This window comes from Solea senegalensis, linkage group LG11 (assembly GCF_019176455.1).
Source record: "Solea senegalensis isolate Sse05_10M linkage group LG11, IFAPA_SoseM_1, whole genome shotgun sequence".
Lineage (NCBI taxonomy): Eukaryota > Metazoa > Chordata > Actinopteri > Pleuronectiformes > Soleidae > Solea > Solea senegalensis.
The window spans coordinates 23774468-23801820 of record NC_058031.1 but is presented as its reverse complement, the minus strand read 5'-3'; the positions used below and the strand labels follow the sequence as shown (position 1 = coordinate 23801820).

Below are 27353 nucleotides of genomic sequence, written 5' to 3'. Positions count from 1 at the left end.
TATGAGAGTATGAGGAAAGACATAAGGAAAGAAAGAAGGAAGGAATTCACAAGTGAAGGACAGAAGAATCGAGCAAAAGAAGATGAACGAATGAATGAAAGAAGGCAGAAAGGATGGAAGGAAGGAGGGGAGTTTGAAAGAAAAATGTTTAGAGATCAAGAAGAGAGTAAAAAACAGGAATAATGAAGGTCGAGAAGGAGAGGGAAGGAAGGAATTTACAAAAGAAGGAAAGTAGCAATGAACAAAGGAAGGAAGTAACACATGTACAGTATGAGCAAAGGAAGGACATGAGGAAGGAAGGAATGTACAAATGAGTGAAGGAGAGAAGGAAGGAATGAACGAATGAATACAAGAAGGAGGGAAAGTTGAGGAGAGCAGGAAGAAGAGGACGGAGGAAAGTTAGTAAGAAAACAGATGATGTTTAGACAGAAAGATGAGTATAAAAAAACAGGAATGAAGGAAGAGTGGGAGGAAAAAAGAGACAATAAACATTTTAAGAGACAAGGGAGACACAGGGAGGAGTAATGAAGGAGTAATAAAAAGGTCAGATGAAAGAAAAAGGGTCCCCACCCCAACAAAGACAGGAGGAAACAAGGAGAGGAGGAGACAAGGGAAGGAGAGACAGTCCCACCCTAAATGAGCGAGTTCTTCTGTGATGATGTTCACACAGTAAAACTGTACAGAAACATGAAGAACAAATCCATCCACAGACCACATCACAACAAAGCAGAAGCTCGCCCCCTGGTGGTAACTGCTACTTCCTCTAGGCTTCGTAAGTCTGCGATATCTTTAAGAACATGTTCACATGAAACAGTAAACTGAAGTTTGTAAACCACTCACTCTCCCACAACAAAGTCCATAGAGAAAGTCAGTCATTTTAGCTCGACACAGGAGCTGCTGTGTCACCTCTGGTGCTAGCTGCTAATGTTAGCATCCATGCCCAACAACTTATACTATCATTCAGCATGATTTTTAATACCATACTAGCATGTCCAGTAAATCACCTACTTTGCAGCCTGAGACACTTAACTTCTCTCTCAGTAAAAACAAAATGGCTGGAAAATCAGATTTTAGCCACTAAAACTAAACATTTAGCTAATAAAATCTGTCAGTTTAAGTCTACAATATTTTTAAGAACACGTTCACGTCTTTATCTCACTGTGAGACAGACTTTTCCGACAGGAAACTGAAGTTTGTGTAAACCACCAAACCTCATAGAGAAAATCAGTGATTTTAGCTCACGGGGACACAGGAGCTGCTGGTCCTCTGCTGCCTCGTGTGGTCACTTTGTGTCACTGAGGTCAATCCAAATGAAATGGATGCAGTGGATCAACAACTCCTGTGAGCTGTGATGTTAAAATCACTGATTTTCTCCATGGGGACTTTGGTGTGGGAGAGTGAGGGGTTTTAAAAAAGTGACACTTTTAAGAGTTTTTAATCTTACATTTCAGCCAGCGTCATCTCTCAGCATTAGCCTGGTGTTTATTTGACACTGTTATGCGTGTCAGTGCGTCGCTGTGTAAACAGTTATTAGCTCTGTGCGTTGGCTCGTGGCTTCAGTGAGAGAAACATGTGTTGATGTAATCCGCCTCAGCTGCTCTGTTTCCTGAAGGAGTGAAGTCAGTCACAGGAGATTCACTGCAACTCAGCGCAACACGCTGTCTTTAAACGCCTCACACTTTAAGCGACCAATGAAAAACACTTAAATTCCTAAAGTTCAAATGAGCCGTGTTGCGGCTGCACCAAAGTCCATTCACAAAAGCAGTGATTTTAGCTCCCAGGGACACAGGCGCTCCTGGTCTACTGCTGCCTCGTGTGGCGTTTCCACCGGCTCTACTCGCCTCGTCACGCCATGGCACGGTTTAAGTAGTGTTTCCACCAGCAGGTACTATGCTTCCTAACCCTGCTCCGGCGAGGTTCCAAGCGTGCTTAAGTAGGTACTATGCGATGATTGGTCAGACTGCCGGCCGCTGACTGGCCAGAGTCTCGTCACAGGAAAAGACGTCCCACACACAAATCAAGCCGAACAGCGCAAACTGTAGATCACTTAAAACTACTTAAATATCCTAAAAACGTGGGTTAATCTCCAACAACGACCAGGGAAACCTCTATATTTAACAGGAGTCTTTTAAAGTGGAGTGGTGTATTTAGGGACAGTGCCGCTGATCGCGAGCGGCATCACAGACTGTGGAGTAGGAGGCTGTACTCCGGAGACATGTGGACAGAAATCAAGCCGAACAGTGCCGAATTGTAGATAAATTAAAACTACTGAACAATCCTAAAAACAACTACAGAAGTCTGGAGTAAAGTCACTAGTCACTCGTGTGTGTGTGTGTGTGTGTCACGTACAAAACGAAGGAAGGATTTCACACACACTGAAGTGACAAAATCACATTTGAACTTAGTGATGGAGGCAGCAGTGGATTAACAACTCCTGTGAGTGTGATGTTAAAATCACTGATTTTCTCTATGGGGTTTGGTGTGAGCGAGTGAGTAGTTTACAAACTTCAGTTTCCTGTTGGGGGTGGAGTGGCCCAGTGGTTAAGACCGGTACCCTGTGTGCGAAAGACATCATGGACGCAATGGTTGCAAGTTTGACTCCACTCCTGGCTGACTGTACTCAATTCCATTGGAAGTCGCTTTAGATAAAAGCGTCTGCTAAATGACATGTAATGTAATGAAAAGTCTGTCTAACAGTGAGATAAAGACTGATACAATGAAACCAACTGACATAATGAAACCAACTGACCCAATGAAACCAACTGAACCACTGAAACCAACTGAACCACTGAACCACTGAAACCAACTGACAATGAAACCAACTGATTGAAACCAACGGTCAGTTGAAACCAACCACAATGAAACCAACTGACACATTGAAACCTGAACCACTGAAACTAACTGAAACTACGAACCCAAAAACTAACTGACACACCAACTGAATCACCCACCTGACACAATGACCAACTGATACAATGAAACCAACTGACAATGAAACCATGAAACCAAGTGAACCAATGAAACCAACTGAAAATGAAAATGAAACCAACTGACACAATGAAACCAACAATGAAACCAACTGACAATGAAACCAAGTGAACCAATGAAACCAACGACAATGAAACCAACTGAACCAATAAAACCAACTGAACCAAACCAACTGAAATGAAACCAACTGACCCAATGAAACCAAACCAATGAACCAACTGAACCACTGAAACCAACTGACAATGAAACTGACACAATGAAACCAACTGACAATGAAACCAACTGACACAATGAAACCAACTGGGTCAGTTGAAACCAACTGAACCAATGAAACCAGCTGACCCAATGAAACCAACTGACACAATGAAACCAATGACAATGAAACCAACTGACAAAAACCAACTGACCCAATGAAACCAACTGACACAATGAAACCAACTGACACAATGAAACCAATTGACAATGAAACCAACTGACACAATGAAACCAATTGAAACCAACTGGGTCAGTTGAAACCAACAATGAAACCAACTGACACAATGAAAAATGAAACCAACTGGGTCAGTTGAAACCAATTGACAATGAAATCAACTGACACAATAAAACCAACTGACACAACAGTTGAAACCATTCAGCAATCAGTTGAAACTGAAATCAACTGACACAATAAAACCAACTGACCCAATGAAACCAACGGAAACTGAAACTGAAACCAATTGACAATCCAACAATGAACCAACTGACACAAAACCAATTGACCCAGTGAAACCAACTGAACCAATGAAACCAATGAAACCAGAGTTGAAACCAACTGAACCAATGAAACCAAATGAAACCAATGAATGAATGAACCAATGAAACCAAATGAAACCAACTGAATCACTGAAACCAACTGACAATGAAACCAACTGACGAAACCAACTGAAACAATGAAACCACTGAAGCCAACTGACCCAATGAAACCAACTGACATACTGAAACCAACTGACCAATGAAACCAACTGACCCAATGAAACCAAATGAAACCAACTGGGTCAGTTGAAACCAACCTTGAAACCAAACCAACTGACACAATAAAACCAGACCCAATGAAACCAACTGACACAATGAAACCAACTGAACCACTGAAACCAACTGACACAATGAAACCAACTGAACCACTGAAACCAACTGAAAACCAACTGACACAATGAAACCAACTGAGTCAGTTGAAACCAACTGAACCAATGAAACCAGCTGACCCAATGAAACCAACTGACACAATGAAACCAACGACACAATGAAACCAAATGACATAAAACCAACTGACACAATGAAACCAACTGACACAATGAAACCAACTGACCCAATGAAACCAATACAAATCAACTGACACAATGAAACCAACTGACCCAATGAAACCAACTGACACAATGAAACAGTTGAAACCAACTGAACCACTGAAACCAACTGACACAATGAAACCAACTTGAATGAAACCAACTGACCCAATGAAACCAACTGAAACCAATGAAGTTGAAACCATATGAATGAAACCAACAAACCAACTGACCCAATGAAACCAACTGACATACTGAAACCAAATGAAAGCCAACTGATGAATGAAATTGAAACCAACTGACATACAAACCAATGACAATGAATAATGATGAACCCAATGAAACCAACTGACACAATGAAACCAATTGACCCAATGAAATGAAACCAACTGACACAATGACACCAATTGACCCAATGAAACCAACTGACACAATGAAACCAATTGACCCAATGAAACCAACTGACACAATGAAACCAACTGACACAATGAAACTGACCCAATGAAACCAACTGACATACTGAAATCAACTGGGAAACCAACCACAATGAAACCAATGACACAATGAAACCAACTGGGTCAGTTGAAACCATGACACAATGAAGAACCAACTGGAAACCATATGAAGCACTGAAACCAACTAACACAATGAAACCAACTGACCCAATGAAACCAACTGACATACTGAAACCAACGACACAATGAAAGCCAACTGAAAATGAAACCAACTGACATACTGAAACCAACTGACACAATGAAACCAATTGACCCAATGAAACCAACTGACACAATGAAACCAACTGACACAATGAAACCAACTGACACAATTCCTGCAGGACAGGCACAGCCCAGTGACCTCAGTGACCTCAGTGAGATGATGGTGTGTGGTCACTGTGAAGGTTAGACATCGTTTCTAAGGAGCGGTCGACTTTCTGTAACCATGACGACATCATCATCATCTTCTTCTTCGTCAGGGTCATATGTTCCTGGCACACACACACACACACACACACACACACAGTGATGATGATGAGGCCGGGTTTCTCTATGTTATTGCATAATAATGTGTGTGTGTGTGTGTGTGTGTGTGAAATTTGGCACTGGGATCTTGAACTAATCACACACTGAAGGTTAGAGGGTCCACACCCTACACACACACACACAAACGCACACACACACGCATGCACACACACAATCATCTGTTAGCCATTAGCAACCAGTCAATGACAACAGAATCTCATGGGCGTGGCTCAGTTTGCAAGCACACACACACACACACACACACACACAGCATTGCATATTATTCACATGATGTATAGATATGTGTGTGTGTGTGTGTAAAGGGGATTTCCAGTCTCCTCCTCTTCCTAACCTCTTCATCTTCTTTATTCTATATTTTTGTTTTCTTGTTTTTTTTCTCTCTCTTCTCCACTCTGGATAAACATCTGGAGTTTGTTTTTTGAATCGTCCAATCAGCTGTCAATGCCACGTCACATGACTGCTGTTGTCATGTGATCGTGGAACGATGCTAGTTTTCTCCTCATCCATCCACTGTTTTCAGTTTCACATACACGCACACACACACACGCATGCACACACACACAGACACGCATGCACGGTTTTAATTATAAAAAAAATTAAACAAACGAGAAAAAAAAGTTTTCTGAGAAAATTCAGAGTTTTTTTCTCAGAATTGTGATTTTTATCTCAGAATCAAAAGCAGAAATCTTTTAAAGGAAAGAAAAGTTTAAGTCAAGTTTCAGATATTTCAGTTTTGAAAATGATGTTTTGTGACAAACATCAGTGTGTGAGTACACAGATCATCTCACACACACACACACAGTGAGGAATGTGTTGGACGGTGTAATGTGTGTGTGTGTGTGTGTCTACAGCTGGCTGCATGTTACGATGTGAGTGAAAACACAGCTTTAGTGAGTGAGAGTCAGTGGGTGTGACAGTGTCTGAGTCACACACACACACACACACACACACACACATCATCTTTTCATTTTGCGTCCACTTAAACGATGGAATTGTAAAGTTTCAACAGAAGTGAATGTCTTCAGCGTCTCCTCTGTGCAGACACTTCACAAACATGGAAACACACTCTGACGCTTCACGTCTTCTCCACTAAAGAGGTGAAGGAGGAGGAGAAAAGGATGGAGAGAAAGAGAAGAAAGAGAGAGGAAGAGAAGGTGTGAGAATGAAGAAGAGGAGGAGGAGGAGGAGGAGGAGACATGAAGAATATGGAGTAAGCAGCTTTGTGTTGTGTTGGCTTGTGCGTACCAGTCGGTGCAGCCTGTGTGTGTGTGTGTGTGTGTGTGTGTGAGGGGAGGATCCTCTGACTCTTAAAACAGTGTCAGAGAGACAGAGATCAGCAGAGCTGAGAGGGAGAGGACTCACACACTCACACACTCACACTGAAAACAAAGACAACAGCCTATTGTCCACACACACACACACACACACATACACACACACTCTCTTCACTGGACTCTGGACTGACCCGTCCCGCCGGACTCAGTTTCCCATCATGCACCAGAGGAGCCGCTCAGAGCTCCAGAGGGTCTCGACCCAAAGGATTACCCAGGACGGAGTCTTCTTGAGGAGCTCCGGACCCCAGAGTCGGGGGTCCTCGCACTGCAGCCTCTGCCCAGTGGGGGGCGCTCCTCTATGGGTATGCAGGATGCTCCTGGTCCTCCTGCTGCTTCCAGGAGCCTGGAGCTTCCTGAACGAGGAGCAGGAGGAGCTGCTGGTGGAGCTTCACAACCACTACAGAGGACAGGTGTCGCCCAGCGCCTCCGCCATGCTGCCACTGGTAAGAGTCTAACACCTGCTGCCACCAGGGGGCAGCACACCTGGCTTATTATGGCAGGAAATTATTTAATTACATATTTATATACATATATATATATATATATATATGTATATATACTCTGTACGTGTGTGTGTGTGGTTGTTTGTGTGAGACACGGACACAGCTGAGTGCTGTGAGCGCCCCCTGCTGCTGAGAACCAGCCTGAGGCTCAATCAACAAATCGTCATGTTCACGTCTTTATCTCACTGTGAGACAGACTTTTCCAACAGGAAAGTGAAGTTTGTAAACCACTCACTCTCCCACACCAAACCCCATAGAGAAAATCAGTGATTTTAGCTCACAGGGACACAGGAGCTGCTGGTCCTTTGCTGCCTCGTGTGGTCACTAAGGTCAATCTGAATTAAGAATATTTAAAGCCGAAGTGTAAAAATAAGACATTCGAACTTAGTGATGGAGGCAGCAGTGGATCAACAGCTCCTGTGTGTGTGATGTTAAAATCACTGATTTTCTCTATGGGGTTTGGTGTGGGAGAGTGAGTGGTTTACAAACTTCACTTTCCTGTTGTCTAAGAGTGAGATAAAGACGTGAACATGTTTGTAAAGATATCGTAGCATTAAAGTGACCTCTGACGCCTCTGAAACTAAACAATATGAACAGGGAAAGATCCAGAATCAACAGCTGATGACACACGGAGAATGTGCAGAATGACAGAAACAGAGAAGACGCTGGTGTTCATGTGACGACGCTGCGCTTCAGACTGAGCTTCATTGTTCACAATGATCGAGTCACACAGGAAGAATCAAACTGGATCACACCAACGCCTGCGTCTCCTCTGATCATGTGACTTACTCACAGTGACAGGATATTGATTGATTGATTGATAATACAGTTATAGAACATTACCTTTTTAGAACTATTACCATCTCTGTAAAAACTAAAGTTTGTTATGTTATTTTTACGACTTCATTGTATGCTCATTATTTAAAACATAGAAAAACAGAAATCTTAATTCAATGTTTGGGGAAAATTCAGCAAATTCGTTTTGATGAAAACAAATCGAAGTTTAAAATGATAATCGATGAAAGGACAAAATATCACACGTGTGAATGTTTTCAGAGAGTGAATAAAACACGAGTGATTCGAAGCATTCATTCATTCATTCATTCATTAGTTGTTTGGATCAGAAAATATTGATCAGTGTTATAAAATAAGTTTAACTTTAACCGGTTTAGACATATGAACCGGTTTAGATATATGAACCAGTTTAGACATATGAACTGGTTTAGATATAGGAACCGGTTTAGACATATGAATCGGTTTAGACATATGAACCGGTTTAGACATATGAACTGGTTTAGACATATGAACTGGTTTAGATATATGAACGGTTTAGACATATGAACTGGTTTAGAACTGGTTTAGACATATGAATCGGTTTACATATGAACGGTTTAGACATATGAACCGGTTTAAATATAGGAACGGTTTACATATGAACGGTTTAGACATATGAACATATGAACGGTTTAGATATAGAGACATCGGTTTAGACATATGAACGGTTTAGACATATGAACCAGTTTGAACCGGTTTAGACATATGAACCAGTTTAGATATAACGGTTTAGACATATGAACGGTTTAGACATATGAACCAGTTTAGACATATAAGGTTTCATATGAATTTAGACATATAAACCGGTTTAGACATATGAACCAGTTTAGACAGATATGAACCGGTTTAGACCATATGAATCGGTTTAGACATATGAACGGTTTAGACATATGAACCGGTTTAGACATATGAACCAGTTTAGAACCAGTTTAGACATATAAACCGGTTTAGACATATGAACCAGTTTAGACCGGTTTAGACATATGAACCGGTTTAGACATATGAACCGGTTTAGACATATGAACCGGTTTAGACATATAAACCGGTTTAGACATATGAACCAGTTTAGATATAGGAACCAGTTTAGACATATGAACCGGTTTAGACATATGAACTTATAAACTGGTTTAAAGACATAAACCAGGGCAGAAACAGATGAAATGATGATTTATTCTAAATAATAACGAGATTGTTATAAAGTGATGTAATAGGTTCTGCAGCTGCTGTTGTTTCATTAACACATTCACATCAAATGATATGGTTAAAAAAGAGAAGAAGAAGAAGAAAAAGAGGAAGTCAGAGATTAAAGGACAGATTTATAGATGTGAGGTCACCTCTGGCTCTGTCTGTGTTTTTGTCTTGTTTTAATTATCTCTGTTTTTCATGTGTTCATCACTTTGTTTTCTGCTTTTTTCTTTCTTTAAAACGTTCAAATATAACGTTTCATATTTGAGACATTTGACTTATTATTGTCATTTTATATCAAATATACATTTACATGGATGTAGCTGCTGTTTAGGTAGAGGCAGGTACCCTGGTTCTAAGAAAGTAAAGCAATCACAATCAGAATCAGAATCAGAATCAGAATCACAATCACAATCAGAATCAGTATCAGTATCAGAATCAGAATCAGAATCAGTTTTCTTTTCGCGTGTCAGAAACGCTGAATTAGGCTCAGATCCAGGAACAGGGTGTTTCCTCCTCAGACCATGATCCAGATCATGATGTGAGCTTTAGAGCACTGTAGAGGAAATCATCCCTCCATCACAGAGGAGAGGAGAGGAGAGGAGGAGAGTCGAGCCTCAGGTTGAGCAACAGATGGGAGGAAACCAGTTGAGAAAGAGCTGACAGAGAGAGAGAAAGTGTGTGTGTAGAGCAGGAGAGGTCATGACCTGTATGGAAGCCCCACTGGAACATTTCCATGCTCAGGTTTTTGTTTCTCACTTTATGAGAGAGAGAGACGGAGAGAGAGAAGGAGGGGCAGAAAGATGTAAGGGAATAAGTGAGGAGGGAAGGACGGAGGAGTGAGGAGATAAAAGAAGGAAAGTTCAGACAGTTTGACCTTTGACCTGGATCAGCAGAGTTACAGTCTTACTCATGTAAAAATCTTCTAAAAATCTTACTGATCCCAAAACCCAGTTCCGTCTGTCTGTCTGAATGTGTCTGTCTCTCACTCTCTGTCTGTCTGTTCGAAACACACAGACGAGGTGATCTTAATTATAATCTATAATCTATAATCTATAATCTGTCACATTGTGATAGTTTTGCCTTGTGTCAGAAATGGTGACTCAGCAGAAACACATCATCGATTATCAAAGATCCTGAAACATAAACAGATGAAATCAATCACGGATTAACTGAGTGAAACAAAATCAGCTGTTCACAGATCAAATGACCTGCCGCGCGTGTGTGTGTGTGTGTGTGTGTGTGTGTGACTGTGCACATGAACCAAAGTCATAACACAGACCAGATGGAGCGAGGAATGTGGAGGAGACCCCTGACTATTGTTTGTGTTGTGTGTCATCGCAGAACAAATAAACACCCACACACACACACACTCTTAGTGACTGTAGAAAACATGTTCTGACTGTGACACACACACGAATGGGAAACAGTCGGAAAAATGATCGGAACCCCGCCCACTTTGGAGCCTCACAATGTCGTCATACTTTAACGCAGAGGCGTGGTTGAAACTTTAAACGGGTCACGAGACTTGAGACTTTTCTTACTTTCGTCAAAGTTTTGATATCTATTACGGACGGAGGGAGCGTTTGTATGTATACAGCAGTAGAGCAGGGGCGGGTGGAGACAGGAACGGGAAGTTCGACTTGTTAGCGTCAGGACATCTCACGTGACTCACTGTAGCTCTTTCTAGTGTCTGTGTCGACGTCACACAAATCACTTCCTGTGTGCAGCCCCGAGAATGTCACCGGGCGACACAAGGTCCAAATACTGCATGGAAAACATGATACTGATGTTCTGAAAGTGTGCACCGCACAGGAAATCACATACCTCAGCTCATACTGTTGTCAGACCAGAGGTCACAGGGTCAGAGGTCATAGGTCGGGGGGGTGATGCTCTAGTTTGGTGAGTGCAAAGGAAACGACACAGATTAAATAAATAAATAAAACAGCCTGTGTTTTTGTTTCCTCACTGTCATGACGATGATAATATTACATGTTTTTCTAAGCAGTGACTGTCAGAACCAGAGTTCTTCTTCTTCTCTTTCTTTCCTGTAAATCCTCGTCCCTGGAGTCTTTGGTTTGTAACACAAAGCCTCAGTAAAACAGTTCCACTTTCCCTGAGAGTTTTTAAGGACCAGAGTCACGACGAATGAAAAGCAGCTGCACAGTCATTTCATCGTAATTATATCGCGATAATTAAAACCAGCCGTGTGAAGCGCTCACACTCACTCTTCCACACCAAAGTCCAGAGAGAAAATCAGTTGTTGATCCTCCATCACTACATTCTAATGTCTTATTTTGTTTATTCGGCTTTTGAAAATCTTCATTCAGATTAACTTCAGTGACACAAAGTGACCACACGAGGCAGCAGAGGACCAACGTGAGCTAAAATCACTGATTTTCTCTCTGGTGTGGGAGAGTGAGGCCGTTTCTCAATACTCAAGTAAGCGAGTATGTACTAGCTTACCTGGGAAGTATATACTTGACAAGTACAGGAGTACACAAGTATGTGGTTGTTTCTCAATACTCAAGTAAGCGAGTATGTATGTATTGTTCTGCTGTTTGAATGGTGGCTGGCGCCAAGTGCTGTAGCCTCATTAGCGCCACCTACGGTGTTGATAAATGAACATATGAAATAATTTTAATAAATACATATATATGTTGTTATTATTTTTAAATTTTACTTAATACATAAACCACATGTTTGAATTCTAAATGACTCATTTCTCGCCTCAAATGATCTTAAAACTTTGTTCCGGGACACAGAAAAATATTTATTTCAGATTTATATTTCTATTATCTGCTGCTATGCTCCGCCGAAATGTATTCTGGGATACATGGCCATCCCAAGTACGCTTAAGTCACCTCCGATGCATACTTGGTAAAAATGGGCGGAGCAAGAACACTTCCGGGTTTGAGAACCGTCCTCGCTGTTCGCTTACTTGAGAATTGGAACAGCACTTGGACTGAGGCTGATGAGGTTTTCACAAGTACGGGAGTACACACAAGTATGGATATTGAGAAATGGGCTGAGTGTTTTTCCTGGAGTCCCCACTGGCAGCCATTTTGTGTGTGTGTGAAGGTTTTAAGAGCGCACACACATCATCAGGACCTCGATTAAAAAACACTTGAAAACAGCTGAACTATCATTTACAGTAACTTCCTCTGTGAGAACATCTGCTCTTAAAGCTTCGGGCTGCAGGCCCCTCCCATCCGTCCGTCTGTACACATTCTGTTTCGTGAGTAAAAGCTTCCATAATACAGGATAAATCTCCACAGAACGCATCAACATTCAGAAACATTTTTAAGGCCGTGTAAGTCTAACGTCAACCATCTGTGGTCAGAAACTGAAATCTGCACATGCTGCGTTCAATTATAAGTCCGAATGTGGGATTTCTTGTACACAGAAATTCCAGGTCACATGTTTTCAGTATATTTTTAATTAAAAAAAACCACCCTGAGGTTGTTTTCTCTGCCAAAAGTCAAGTCAGAGGAAATATGCTCACAATCTGCTGCCCTGTGCATTTGAATGAAGGCCAGATAAAAAGTGGTTTAGCAGAGCATTATGATGTCGCAGTCAATTTAACCTGCGTTAGCATGCTAAAACAGGCTTACACACACTAACACAGGCTGACACACACTAACACATGCTAAAGCACACTAACACACGCTAACATAGGCTAATACAGGATAATGGAAGCTAACACATGCTAAAACACACTAACATAGGCTAACGCAGACTAACTCAGGCTAACACACACTAACACAGGCCAACTCAGGCTAACACAGGCTACCACAAGCTAACTCAGGCTAACACAGGCTACCACAGGCTAACTCAGGCTAACACAGATAAACACAGTGACGTTTCATCGTCCTGTCTGCAGAAATGGGACCCTAGCTTGAAGCTGTTAGCAGAAGGCTATGCGGCTAAATGTATCTGGAACCACAACCGAGAGCTGACGGACACCGGAGAGAACCTGTTCGCTGGAACTGGATCTCTGGACCTTCGAGAAGCTCTGGAGAAATGGTTCCTGGGTGAGTCCAAACATCTGAATTCTCACTGAAAAGTTTTCTTCTCCTTTTTTTTTTTTACACATTTTAATAAAATTTCTTTAAAAGTTTTCCTAAATAACTTTATTAAATATATGATATTAGTGGATTTTTTTTAACAACTAAGTAGGAATAATAATAACAATGATAAAGTGATATTTCAGTACCTGTAGGATTTATATATCTATAAATATCTGTATTTATGTTTAAAAACCAGGACGTTTGTCATAGTAACAGAAAACAACTGTGACATAATCAATCCACTCCAATCCAATGCTCTCTGTCTCCACCTGGTGGTAAAATGTATGTAAGTTGAATTCACTGCAAACAGAAAGAAATTAAATTTATGATGAATTCATATTAAGCTTTCACCTTATTTGTATTTATTCACCACTTCATTGACAATTATTATTATTTACAGTTATTCATATTTCATCTACTGCTGCTGATTTATTTTTAAGAATTTAGTTTTTAACATTTCCTTTGGCCATTAAACACTTTTATTTATTTTTATCAATTTATAACTTCACATTGTGTTGCATATGGAAAATAATAAAAGACTGATTGACCTGAAGTTAATGCATCTGTATTATTATAATTATTATCACGACAGTTTCTTTCTGTATTTAACACAAGTTTCCTCCTGCAGAACATCTGCATTATGACTTTAACAACCACAGCTGTGACGAAGACAAGATGTGTGGACACTACACACAGGTGACACACACACACACACACACACACACACGCATGTCTTCTTGTCTCTTGTCCCAGTTTCTGTTTGTCCACACTGTCAATTTCCCCATTTCTCTCCTTATCTCCTTCCCTCTGTGTGTGTGTGTGTGTGTGTGTGTGTGTGTGTGTCAAAGATGGTGTGGGCAGGCACACACAGAGTGGGCTGTGCCTTTCATCTCTGCAGTACCATGGAGGGTCTAGGCTGGGAGAGAGTTTCCTTCCTCGTCTGTAACTATTACCCACCGTAAGTACTTTGACTTTTACTACATCTCTACTAGTTAAGGTTCGTTAAGGTTTACCATAACTGAACTCCTGCAGTACCACTAACGACCACTGTGTGTGTGCGCGCGTGTGCATGCGTCCTCAGAGGAAACTACGAGGACGAGCGTCCCTACGTTGAAGGAGACTGGTGTTCACGATGTCCTGAAAACCTGCTCAAGTGTGAAAACAACCTCTGTGGTAAGAAACTCTTTAAAAGTCTAGAGCTACAGACGTCACATGACTCAGTTTGTTTACTCCGCCATGCTGGCAGGAACACATATATATGTATATATGTATGTATATATACATATATGTACATACATATATGTATATGGTCACTTTCTGGCACAATCTGAACAAAATAAAACATTTGAACTTAGTGATGGAGGCAGCAGTGGATGAACTCCTGTGAGCTGTGATGTTAAAATCACTGATTTTCTCTGTGTAGTTTACTGTGAAACTATAAATGAAATGTCAGCCTTTTTATGCTTTAAATGTTTCATTAACTATGAGACGAGGTGATGAAAACATATTTCTTCGTACTTGTTTTAGTTGCTGAGGAGGAGGAGGAGGAGGAAGAAGAGGATGAAGACGACCCGGACGACACACAATGGGGGACATTTCCTCCTCCTCCAGTGACGTCTGATCAGGGAGATGTCGTGGTTCCTCCTCCTGTAACATCTGGAGTCACCACCACCATCTCTGTGGACGACCCTGAGGTCACTCCTGAGCCGCAGACACCGCCTCCTCTGGTCCACTCAACCACTGAGGGCGAGAAGAACAAGGCTGAGGAGAAGAAGGAGGAGGAGGAGGAGATGAAGACGAAGAAGAAGGACGAGGAGAGAAAGGAATCTGTAGAAAAGGCGGTCAAAGAAATAGGAAGTGACATAGTGAGAAAAAATCCCAAGAAACCTCAACAAACGAGTGCTGGTTCAACAACTTCACCGTCGCTCCTGTTAGCATCTCTGACTGTGCTCCTCGCTCTGAAGCTGTGACCAGGAGCAGGAGGAGGAGCAGGGGGAGGAGTCATCTCCTCCGGACCTTGTCAGTCCGTCCTGTGGTAACCGAGTGAAATGGGTCAGTTAATAATTCATCATCAGAAGCCTGATAACAGCTGTGTGAGGAAACCATGTGACCTGCTGACATCACACATCACATGACCTCGTCAACTTTTTACGTGTTTTTTTTTTAAAACCATGATGCTAACATGTTAAAGGTCCAGTGTGTAAGAATGAATCCGTGCATTTCCACAAAAACTAGCATTTGACTCCACCACACTAGGTGGCGCTGTTTCAGGCGACTTCTGGACAATAATGACATCACAGAACTAAACAACCTTTAGCTGGCGGCTAGTTGTTAGCATGTCCAGCTCAATTTTGTGAGCTTCTATAAGATGACCCAGCAAAAATTCTGTCTAGATTTCTACATGTTTTTCTCGCTGCCTTCTTCTTCTTCTGTAAACCTGCTTCTTCTACTATTTCCAAAGGGTCACAGGTCAAGGGGAGGGAACTGTGGAACCTGTGCAGAGCGTTTAGAACTGTTTGGATTTTTGACTATTTCAGTGAGTTAAATTTCACGTGTTTACGTGTAATTTCAGTCAGGTTTTTATCTGACATCATGTTAACAAGTGACACCCAGTGGTGAGTCTCTAGATTTTTCTTCTAGACCTTTTTTACCAAGTGAGAACAACTGTTCTTCAATGTAAACATAAACACTAGCATTTGACTCCACTACTCTAGGTGGCGCAGTTTCAGGCATCTTCTGTCCAATAATGACGTCACAGAACAAAACAACCATTAGCTGGTGGCTTGCTAGCATGTACGGCTCAATTACCCGTGTTTCTACCAGCCATTAACTTCTTGAACCTGCTTCTTTTCCGGGTCAAAGGTCAGTCGGGGGCGGGAAAAATTCAGTTGAGTAGAATTTCAGTCACAGTAAGTCAGTTTTTCTCTTCTTCTAACATCATGTAAACATAATGAGTGGTGAGATTCTCTTCTTCTTAAAAGTTACGCACTGGACCTTTAATGTCCACAGGCAGGAAACGTAAATGCAACGCAACGCAAAAAAAAACATCGATAGAGGGGAAAAAACTCAAAGTATACGACTAAAATTTAGGATATATAAACTGACTAGAATCAAAAAAATCAAGACCGACAAACTGAACCTAAAGTGACATATTGATCGTTTGTGATGCACAAACTGCTCAGTAGGTGGTGCTGCTGAGTCAGCATGTGTTGGTATACGTCCGTACGATGATAATGATCTAGCTATGTGATTAGCCTCAGCAGCATCCATGCTAACATAAACACTGACACGTCACACGCTAACACTGAGCTCACAAGTGCCACCTGTTGGCCTCACGTTGACTGATGACATCAGCGATGTTTATTTTTAAAATGGTGGAAATGATAAGTCATCAAAGATTTTACAAATGATCTTCACAGGTATTTTTTATTTAGATGTCTGACACAAGCTAGCTCTTGCTTCTTGTTTTTATGCTAAGCTAGGCTAATGATATCTAAAATATTCTTGGAACTGGAAACACATATTTTTCATCTTCCTTAACTTTTTGTTTTGTTTTTTATTCTTTTTAAGCTAGAAGTTTGAAACAAGCTAGCTCTTGCTTTCTGTTTTATGCTAAGCTAGGCTAATGAAACTGGAAACAGATTTTATCATCTACCTTAACTTTATTTCTTTCCTATTTAGGCATTTGACACAATGCCAGTGCTTGCTTCCTGTTTGTATGCTAAGCTAGGCTATTGATGTCTCATCTACTTTAACTTTTAGCCAAAGTTCAGACACAAGCACAAACAGGATAAGATGCAGTATTTTAAACCCAGGAGTTTTGTAATTTCCTGCTTTTCTTTCGTCGTGGAAACATGAACGTGTCGACGAACAGTGAAGACTTGTTTGTCTCTACAGGGTGAAGGTGACGTCACTGCACTAAATCCACAGCATCATCATCGTCCTCATCATCTCGTCTTTGTTATTGTGTCTCGTGTTTATTAACAGCACGTGAGGGGATGTTTGCTGTGTGTGTGTTTCTAACAGACGACCCTGCGTCTTCTAATATAGTGTATCTACTGTACGTCTCTGTATATTCACTCAGACTGAAACTACAGTCTAACTGTTTCTCCTTCAGCAGGAAGTCTCTTCAGTAACTATAGATACTCGTACGATTGCTGTAAATGTCTGTACATATGATTAATAAAAAGAAATAAAACATAGTTTTTCTTTTAAAAAACCTTTTGTTCCAGATTTCGTTGATCACTAACTTCTAATGTCTGATTTTGTTAATTCGGCATTAAAAATCCTTTTTTCAGATTGACCTCAGTGTCACAAAGTGACCACACGGGGCAGCAGAGGACCAGCAGCTCCTATGTGCTGTGATGCTATGGACTTTGGTGTTGGAGAGTGAGTGGTTTACAAACTTCACTTTCCTGTTGTAGCGCGACCCTCTGGTGGAGGATTAAACGGTAGATGATGACTGACTGACTGACTTTCCTGTTGTAAACACACACACACACACACACACACACAGGAGGAGAGAAAAACCCTGAATGGATGCTGTGAGTAACAGCTGTTCTCAGCCAATCAGAACAGCTGCCTCCCTCCTCCTCTCATCCGGGATCTGTGATTGGCCGACAGGAGCAGAGCTACAGTGAGCGAGCGAGAAGACAGAGAGAGAGAGAGAGAGATGCAGACAGAAGAAGAAGAAGAAGAAACTGTCAGATGAGAACAGCTCAGCTCTTCACCACTCTCTCTCTCTCTCTCTCTCTCTCTCTCTGAGATTTCATCTCTGCCTCGCTCGCCCCTCTCGTTCAGAGGCTCTTCGTTCGCCCCGTGTTGCTCTGTGATTATGAGGAGAGAGAGAGAGAGAGAGGGTGTTAATGTGATGGAGCTGCTGCAGTTTCCCTCCGTCTGCTGCTGCTGTTTACACCACGGCATCATGGGAGCTGGAGTTTCCACGGCAGCACAGGATGACAGTTGATTGGCCCGAAGACTGAGGGACATCACAGTGTGGACATGTGAAGTGGCGGATGGACGAGGACCAACTAACTCTCTCTCTCTCTGTTCATCCCTCCTTTTCTTTACCTTCTTCATCCCCCTCTCTCTCCTGCTAACTTCTACCACTCAGTGGAAAAGTCAGAATGGGCTGTCGCTTCACACGTGTCAAGGTGAGAGAGTGAGAGAGAGAGAGAGAGACAGAGGAAGACAGGGAGAGAGAGAGAGGGAGAGACTGAGGGGGAGAGACTGAGAGAGAGAGAGAGAGATGTTTATGACAGAAAACACACGCACGCACGCACACACACGGACACACACACACACACACACAGTGGCCTCCAGCCTTCACTCATCTTCTCCCTCAGTCTTTGTCTCAGCTGGTATCTGGGTTAGTGTGTGTGTGTGTGTGTGTGTGTGTGTGTGTGTGTGTTTGCGTGTGTGTGCGTTTATTTGATCTTGTGTTGTTTTCTCAGGAATGAACGTAGTTTGTTGACATCAGAAAACTACAGCTGCTCTTCTGTAGTTTTCTGTCTGTGATTTGTTAAAAAAAGTAAAATTTCCTTTTCCTCCAACTGAGAAATATGCAGGATTTCATGTAAAGTTGATGTAAAACACAGAATAGTTTACGTAAAATAAAGTACAAACTAAACATTAAATACATGAATATTTACTTTGAGATTTAAAAAAGAAAATACAGTTTTTAATAACAGAAATATAACAGCACATTATTTGGCAGGCAGTCTGTTGGTGGATATAGATAATGGCTTATTATTTGGCAAATGTACATTAGCTGGTCTCTAGTGTTACATTTGATCAGTGTCCAGGTTGTGTAGAATAGCACATTATTTGGCAGTCAGTCTGTTGGTATATGTTTAGATTAGCTCACTATTTGGCTTTTGACATCCACCATGTCTGTTGGTGGATGTCTAGAAAAGCTCACTATTTGGCAGTTTGTCTGTTGGTGGATAGAGATAACAGCTCATTATTTGGCAGCATTTAAACATCAGAATAATGTATAAACTAAGTAAATATTACATGTTACACACTTTATTTGTCATTATTTGGTCTCTAATGTTTAGTTTCATCTGCGTCAGGACGATGTAAAAAAACATCTCACATGCTCACGAAAAAAAAAAAGACAATTAACAGATGTCCTTAAACGCATCACATCAGACAAACCTCAGGACGTTTACGTCTGTGCTCACTGACATGTAAACACATGGTTTCCATAGAGACACAGTGGCGTTGAAGAGCTAACTGTGTTTATGAAGGTCGGCGTGTTTGTCTGAGGAAATCTAATAAAAGTTTGATGTTTGTGTGAGTGTTTTCACATTCAGGGACAAAACAGAGTCAATATCATGAGCTGAGGAAAAGAGTGAGTCATGTTTTTCTACGACGAGAGCGAGTGAGCGGTGGCGGCTCGTCATGGAGTGGTTTGACAAAAAAAGCCTGAAATATTGTGCTGCACGGATGATTCAGCGGCTGAAGGGTTTCTTTGTTTTGATTCTTTGTTTTGATTCTTTGTTTCGTCATAAAAAAAAATCCTGAAATAGAAAAATGTGACTTGTCAGATTGTGAAAAAGTGTAGTTTTCATGGAGCTCGTTAGTTTTTATCATGCATCAGATTTTTCTCTACTGGTGGTGAATGTGAGTGTTAAGGGACAGTTAAGGTGTTTTGAAGTCAGCGCGCTCAGTGAGAACAGACCTGGGTAATAAAATCAGTTTAAGTCTACGATACCTTTAAGAACACATTCACGTCTTTATCTCACTGTGAGACAGACTTTTCCAACAGGAAACTGAAGTTTGTAAACCACTCACTCTCCCACACCAAACCCCACAGAGAAAATCAGTGATTTTAACATCACACACACAAGAGTTGTTGATCCACTGCTGCCTCCATCACTAAGTTCAAATGTCTTATTTTGTCACTTCAGTGTTTGAAAACGCTGTTCAGATTTATCTCAGTGACACAAAGTGACCACACGAGGCAGCAGAGGACAAGCAGCTCCTTTGTCCCCGCAAGCTAAAATCACTGATTTTCTCTATGGGGTTTGGTGTGGGAGAGTGAGTGGTTTCAGAGAATGAGAAACAAACGTCAAACTTTGATTAAGTTCAGACCTCTCTCTCTCTCTCTCTCTGTGTGTGTGTGTGTCTGTGTGTGTGTGTGTGTGTGTGTGTGTGTGTGCTACAGTGAAACCCTCTCATCAGTTCAGATATAGTTTCACGCCGCTCATTGAATGTGACACTTTGATGTCATGTTACGAGCTCACTGTGATTTCTGTGCCGAGAACGAGGAGCGTCGTGATTTACAGAGTTTTGCAGTTTGACAAAAGTGAATCAACGACGCGCACACACACACACACACACACAGGCATAGAGAGAGAAATCAGTCTGCATTAATGTCAAAGTGCGGTGGAGCGTAACACTTCTCCAGGGTACAGCACATCACTCTAACATGGACTTTTTCTGTGTGTGTGTGTGTTCGTGTGTGTGTTCGTGTGCGTGTGCCTGTGCGTGTTCGTGTTGACCCTGAGGTTAAAGCAGGCGCCTGAATCCTGACCCACATCTCGCTGCTCTCTTTCTTTAACTTTTGTCATCACTTGGACTCGGTGGACATTTTGTCAGAGTGTCCTCTGAAGCTGCGTCTGTCCTTTGTGTCCTTTATAACACGTGGACATTCAGGCTGTAAACACAGAAATAGGCCTGTAGGTGGCACTGTGACACTGCTTCACAAAATCTGATCTGTCGCGTTCCCTCTCATCAGGACAAAACCCGTGAATCTCCTCATCACCGACACCGGGAGGAGCTGCACTACGTGGACGAGTACGGCCAGCCAATCGTGATGCAGGTAGAGGGGGGGAGGGGGCGTGGCCACCGGAGGAGGCGGTCCCACTGTGCGATCGAGTGCAGCGCTCCCACAGAGAGACACTGGGAGGCGCTGAGAGCCATGGGAATGATGGAGGCGGAGGACACTCAGAGAGACGGACTCAGCGCTGGGTGAGTGTGGTCAGGAGGCCACGGGGGGGCGCTGTGGGTGAGTGTGGTCATGAGGCCACGGGGGGGCGCTGTGGGTGAGTGTGGTCATGAGGCCACGGGGGGGCCCTGTGGGTGAGTGTGGTCATGAGGCCACGGGGGGGCGCTGTGGGTGAGTGTGGTCAGGTTGCCATGGGGGGGGGTATGGGTTTGGGCTCGATTCAAGGAACATTTGGGAAAGTGCTCAAAGATCAAGCAAGACCAGCATGGAACCAAGACTTTTAGAGACCAAGACCAAGAGTGTTCTTGTCTTAGACTTCATTGATCCCTTGAAATGACTCCCTTAGGGAAGTTAGATTTCCAGCAGCTTATAAGTGAAACAAGAAAATCAAAAATAAACAGTAGACTCTTCACTGAATATACAAAATATAGACAGAATAAAATAATAGTGAAATAAGATAAATTCTTCTCCAGACTGAGACTTTCCCAGAATTAGACCTAACGTAACTTAATGTCCTTCCTCTACACAGGGCCTATTACGGTCACATGACCATGTCACCTGACCTTTACTCCACCAACAGTCGCATGATGATGTCGTCGGACATGTATCCTCCAAACGGCTTCCTGTCCAGACCGTCGAGCGACCAGCACCCGGGTCACAGCTACCTGCCCAGCGTCTCCTACAGTTTAGATCACCTGGACAGACTGGATTACCAGGTGACTACATAGATTAAGATTATTTTTATGAACGTAATTTAAACAGTTGACGCTGATTCTTGTTCCTATTCCAGGGACACGAGATGTCGCCCTACCAGCCAAACTCAGAGAGCTGTCTGATCGGCTGCTACGACCAGGAGCCAAAACATTTCTCCAGACAGGTACGAGAAGATATTGTTGATCGTTTACTCTTGACTTGACTGAATTAGTGTTAAAGTGAGGTTTTCTATGTCAGATTAAGTCTACGATGTCTACGTCACATGTTCACGTCTTCATACTCATAATAACAGAAATGATATCCTCTCTTCCTCCCTCTTTAGTCTGACTATCGCACTCCTTGGCGCTCAGATCATCCTCTAGCGTACCTTCCTCTCAGTGAGCTCGACAGCGGCCGAGGCTGTGGTTCTGACAGCCCTCACCACCAGGTGGCGCTCTCCGAGGCCGAGACAGACGCCATGTCTTCGCTGCCGGGTCACACCGCGTCCTCCCAAGGCTCCTCCTCTTCCTCCGAGTCCCTCGTCTCGTCAGAACCCAGCGACTCGGGTTTCCACAGTGTCAGCACCGGCGAGCACAGGCGGCTGCACAAAATCCACGGCCACCGGCAGCCCCACCACCTCCGCTCAGGCCACTCCCCCCGAGAGCAGAGAGGACGCTGGGACTTAGAGTCCATCCCTGAAACCATTCCGATGACTCATCCGGCAGCGGCGCAGGCCTCCCGCTGCACTGTGGGTAACAGCACGACCACCACGGTTCACTTCCACAGAGCGGAGCGGAGTCCCACACTACCTCGCCAACGCTCACCACCGTCCCCGTCCACAGGTGAATACTGACATCATTTTTAAAAATAGATTATTTAAACGTGGATATTCGTCCAGACTGATTTGAATTTGAAGGATCGTTTTTAAAGTGCATTGTGAATAAGTTTTGTTTAATTGCACAACTACTAGCACTCACTTAACTCACTTTATGCCCCGCCTTCTTCTTCATGGCCCAGTCTCTCTCACTCTCTCTCTCTCTCACACACACACACACACCACTTGTGTTCCATTTCTGACACAACATCCAGACATTAGAAAAATCTCACCAAACACTGGATTGTGAAATTTTATTTAAGGAGTGTCCATCTGTCTGTTAATGCTTATTGTTTGGCTGTCAGTGTGCTGGTGGATATGTTGAATAGCTAATTATTTGGCAATGAATCTACTGGTCAATATAGATTACAGCTCATTATTTGGCAAATATCGCATTAGCTGGTCTCTAGTGTTACATTTCATCAGAATCCAGGTTGTATAGAATAGCTCACTATTTGGCAGTTAGTCTGTTGGCGGATGTGTAGAATAGCTCATTATTTGGCAGACAGTCTGTTGGTGGAAGTATAGAATAGCTCATTATTTGGCAGTCAGTCTGTTGGTGGACACAGAGAACAGCTCAGTATTTGGCAGTCAGTCTGTTGGTGGATGTATAGAATAGCTCACTATTTGGCAGTCAGTCTGTTGGTGAATATAGATTTCAGTGTCATCTGAGTTCAGTTCACATCTTTTTCATCTTCAGCATCTAAAGCAAATGATTTGTGCTGGATTCACAAACCGCTGTTACTGCTGCTGAATCTGCTCGTATGTCTTTGCCTCGACTAGATATTTCTCATCACATGAAAAACCTTTTCACGTTGAGTGAGAACGTATCTTAAATCTCAGACTCCCACCGTTTATTACAAAAGTGATACCTGAATGGCATCAGAAAGATTCGGTCCGTAAACGCTGTGCAAATGATTTCTTTTTCCAATCTGCAGGTTGTCGTACTGAGCCCTGCCAGAGGAGGGCGCTGTGGCTGGAACAGCAGCGAGGAGGAGGTGTGACCATAGAAGCTCCAGGACGGAGTCGAACCATCCAAGATTTGAGTGACGCACAGCACCGCCGCAGAGCCAGTCACCCCAACATGACTGATCCAAATGGTCTGAGGAACAAAGTCCAGAACCAGCAGCCAGGACCAGCCCGTATCAGTCTGGGTCCAAGATGCGGGGCCAGTTATCCCACTAACTGTCACCTCAGCATGGACAGAACCAGTCTGACAAATCACCAAAACTCACCCAGAAACAGTCACGGAACCACTCGCAGCAGAGAGGACGACTCGCTCTCCAAGAGTCCAGGATCGGGTTCCAGTGGAGTGTCGGACTGGCGAGGCTTCCAGACTCTTGGGAATCGCACCAGCAACCACAAAGGGCCTCTTGTGCCTCTATACAGCACACTTGGTGCTCCACAGCGAAGCTCGCACTCTCCGCCGTCTCCGCGTTGCAGACCGTCCAATCAGAAGTCCGTCAGGAATCAGCTGCTCAGAGCGCGAGCGTCGCGTCTGGCCCGCGAACGCAGCGAGGTCACCACGGACGAGGAAGTGCGAGGAGGTGGAGCCAGAGAACGGGAGGAGGAGGGAGAGGACGGACGACTGGCGGGGAGATACTGGAGTCGGACGGAGAGGAGACGTCACATGGCGTTGTCACGGCAACAGAGGGAGAGGAGAGGCGGCGAGGACCAGGGGGTCCAGGGTTCGCCGTCGTCTCAGACTCTGCTGGAGCTGAGCCACATGAAGCAGAACCGGCTGAGGAACAGCAAGCTACTCGACGACTGGACCACGGTGGAGGAGCTGCTGACCCACGGGACACGAGTGGAGAGCGACAATCAGCTGTGTCCCAGCCCGTTGCTATCAGTTACCACCGTCTGATCAAAGGACGTCCCACTCCGCTGACTATTGACGGACTGAAACCCCGGGTGTGTCAGGTTACCGACCGAACCAGTCACTGATGGAACTGAAACATTCAAACACTTGCTAAATACTGCACTTATTCATCATTTAAACCAACCACCAGGACACACTTTTTCAAGACAACAAACCACCACATAAACTGACTCATTCACAGTCACAGCTGTAAAACCTAACATTTAGAATCGGCAAAAGAAAAAATCTGGAGGTCCTGATCCAGTGTTTGGGAACCACTGTTTTGAAAAAAGCAACATATCATCAAAGAAATACGTGAGAAATCTGGATTTCACTTTCACCGGCAAAGACGTATTTTTAACCTCGTTCACGCGACGGGATTTTCAGCCAATCACCGAACGCCAGTCAACGGGATTTTACTTTTAAGTTCACAAGCTTTTTCCAGGTTTCTAGCACATAGTCCTGTCTAGCTAGGGACAGTGAGGACAGAGAACAGTGAGGATAGAGAGGACAGAGAGGACAGTGAGGACAGAGGACAGTGTGCAGGTCTGTAATCAGACATTAAAGAGCTGATGGGTTTCTTCACACCTCTGGAAACATGTCTTCATTTTTGTTTTTGTGTCTCCGAGTGAAATCTGTGGAGAAACTCCGGCACCTTCTCTGAACCCTGGATCAGTTTCTCCAAACTTTCACTCGTTTGTCGTGGATGGTTCAGCGTCTTCAGACTCAGACTTTACAGGAGTGTAAATAAGTATGAAGAAGTCATAAACCAGTTTATTTTAAGAAATAATTTGAGATTTTGAATAAACGGTTTCACTGTCAGGTGACTGAATGAGTGAGTGAGTGAATGAGTGACAGGATTGTCAGTTCCTAAAGTCTGGACTCATGAACATGAATCGATAACGTTATAAAACATTAAAACGTCTTTGCCATGCAAAGTCCATAATATAATCAAACGTGTTGCACATTTAAAACCCAAAATAAAACCAAATGTGAAACTTTAGCTTTCAAAACAGGATTCTCTGGATTTTTACCTTTAAAAATGCGTCAAACGTAATAATCGCCATCATACTTTCATGCATCTTTGCGTTAGCGTGGGCGGAGTTTATAGCGACAACAGACAAAGCAAACGTGGCTGCGTTGTTTCATTTCTTTACAACTTGAAATTCATTTTTAGTAACCCACACGGCCCCCACATGTTTACCGGTGGTACTGCACAAATGTAAATTAAAGATAGCTGGTAGCACCAATGCCCCTGTGAGATGGTGACGCCCCCACGTCTTCAGGGCAGGACGATAATCGGACACCGCTATACGATACATCACAAAACTCGAAACACATAATCTACAATGTGTTTTTAATGATTTCACCAGTTTTGAGTTGGATTCGATCAACTCTGTAAAAGTAACATAAAGAAACTATAAATCAGTTTGTTTTTTTGTGGCGTAACATCAGAATTCGCTACAACTTTGCTGCCCCCTAGCAGCCACACAGGATTTCATTTATTTTAAAACTTTTTTGTGTTTCCCAACCCGATGTACAAGTTTATGTACGTGAAACCTGCTGCCAGATAGCATAATGTACGTTTTTCAGGTCTGGTTTTTGCCCCTCCCATTTCCAATTTACCACACCCATTCACTGAACAACTTTCACGCGACTGTACATTTACACCACGACTCAAGCGTCATAACATTTAGCATTAAAAGCTCATTTCTTTATTTATTTTTATTTTTGCAAAATGTAAAACTATTTATTTAGTTTGTTTCAATTTCTGACATTTGTAAAAAACAAACATATATAAAATGTGACAGAGAGATTATAAAAACATTTGTCTTTATCTGTGTTTCTCTCTAATGCATTTTTTGTTAAATATGGAAAACAAGTCACTTTATTTTTAATATTCTGATGGAAGAGATGAAATCCCATATACTGTATATGTATATATATATACACACACACACATATATGTGTGTATATATATGTGTGTGCATATATATATATACATATACAGTATATGGGATTTCATCTCTTCCATGAACTATGTATATATATATATATATATACATATACATATACATGTATATACATATACATGTATATATATATATATATATATATATATATATACACATATATATATATATACATATACATGTATATATATATATATATATATACATATACATGTATATACATATACATGTATATATATATATATATACATATATATGTAGTAGTTTTTTTTACACATTTTTATTTATCATTTATTTGCCTTGAATAGATTTAAACTTTTGTTAAATTGTGCTAAGCTAATGTTCTTAGATGAGAGTGTACAATCAACTGTTAGCATACAATGTTACCTAGCATGCTAACTCACAATAAACAGTGCAGTCCAGTTGTCTCCGAGGACGCGGACGCTACAGTTTTAACATTAGCCCCCAAATAATGCTAACCTTACCAATGTTAGCGTTCTAGCTAGAAACTAATGCGACAACAGTGTAGTTCATACCACTGATGCTCGGGGCAGTCATCTTGAATTGAGTTTGAATTCATTTTTAACTGTGGGGGCACTACAACTGTCATAACAGGGCGACTGCGACCTCCGAGTACAAACTGGAATGCACTGTAATATCAACGACGGTAAATAAAGATGGATGATTTTTATTGAGAGTCGTTTCGCACAGAACTAGCATGTCCTGGT

The 27353-nt window shown here is 42.4% G+C and overlaps 2 protein-coding genes across 2 annotated transcripts; both read left to right on the top strand.

Annotated features, from left to right (window-relative positions):
* Window positions 1-6752: 6752 nt before the first annotated feature.
* On the top strand, window positions 6753-17492 carry LOC122776662 (peptidase inhibitor 16-like). Its single transcript, XM_044037297.1, has 6 exons — window positions 6753-7124; window positions 13087-13237; window positions 13902-13969; window positions 14122-14231; window positions 14355-14446; window positions 14801-17492. The coding sequence occupies exons 1-6, from the start codon at window positions 6840-6842 to the stop codon at window positions 15241-15243; spliced, it is 1149 nt and encodes a 382-aa protein (XP_043893232.1). The 5' UTR covers window positions 6753-6839; the 3' UTR covers window positions 15244-17492.
* A 471-nt stretch (window positions 17493-17963) lies between these two features.
* Window positions 17964-26408, top strand: LOC122776636. The gene is made up of 6 exons (XM_044037262.1): window positions 17964-18426; window positions 21018-21250; window positions 21757-21943; window positions 22018-22104; window positions 22264-22762; window positions 23733-26408. The coding sequence occupies exons 1-6, from the start codon at window positions 18400-18402 to the stop codon at window positions 24656-24658; spliced, it is 1959 nt and encodes a 652-aa protein (XP_043893197.1). The 5' UTR covers window positions 17964-18399; the 3' UTR covers window positions 24659-26408.
* Window positions 26409-27353: the final 945 nt, after the last annotated feature.

Coding starts and splice junctions, on each gene's coding strand:
- LOC122776662 (XM_044037297.1), top strand. CDS start 6,840: ATGCACCAGAGGAGCCGCTCAGAGCTCCAGAGGGTCTCGACCCAAAGG. Junction 7,125..13,086: donor CCTCCGCCATGCTGCCACTG/GTAAGAGTCTAA, acceptor TCCTGTCTGCAG/AAATGGGACCCTAGCTTGAA. Junction 13,970..14,121: donor TGTGTGGACACTACACACAG/GTGACACACACA, acceptor TGTGTGTCAAAG/ATGGTGTGGGCAGGCACACA.
- LOC122776636 (XM_044037262.1), top strand. CDS start 18,400: ATGGGCTGTCGCTTCACACGTGTCAAG. Junction 21,251..21,756: donor AGAGACGGACTCAGCGCTGG/GTGAGTGTGGTC, acceptor TCCTCTACACAG/GGCCTATTACGGTCACATGA. Junction 22,763..23,732: donor ACCACCGTCCCCGTCCACAG/GTGAATACTGAC, acceptor TCCAATCTGCAG/GTTGTCGTACTGAGCCCTGC.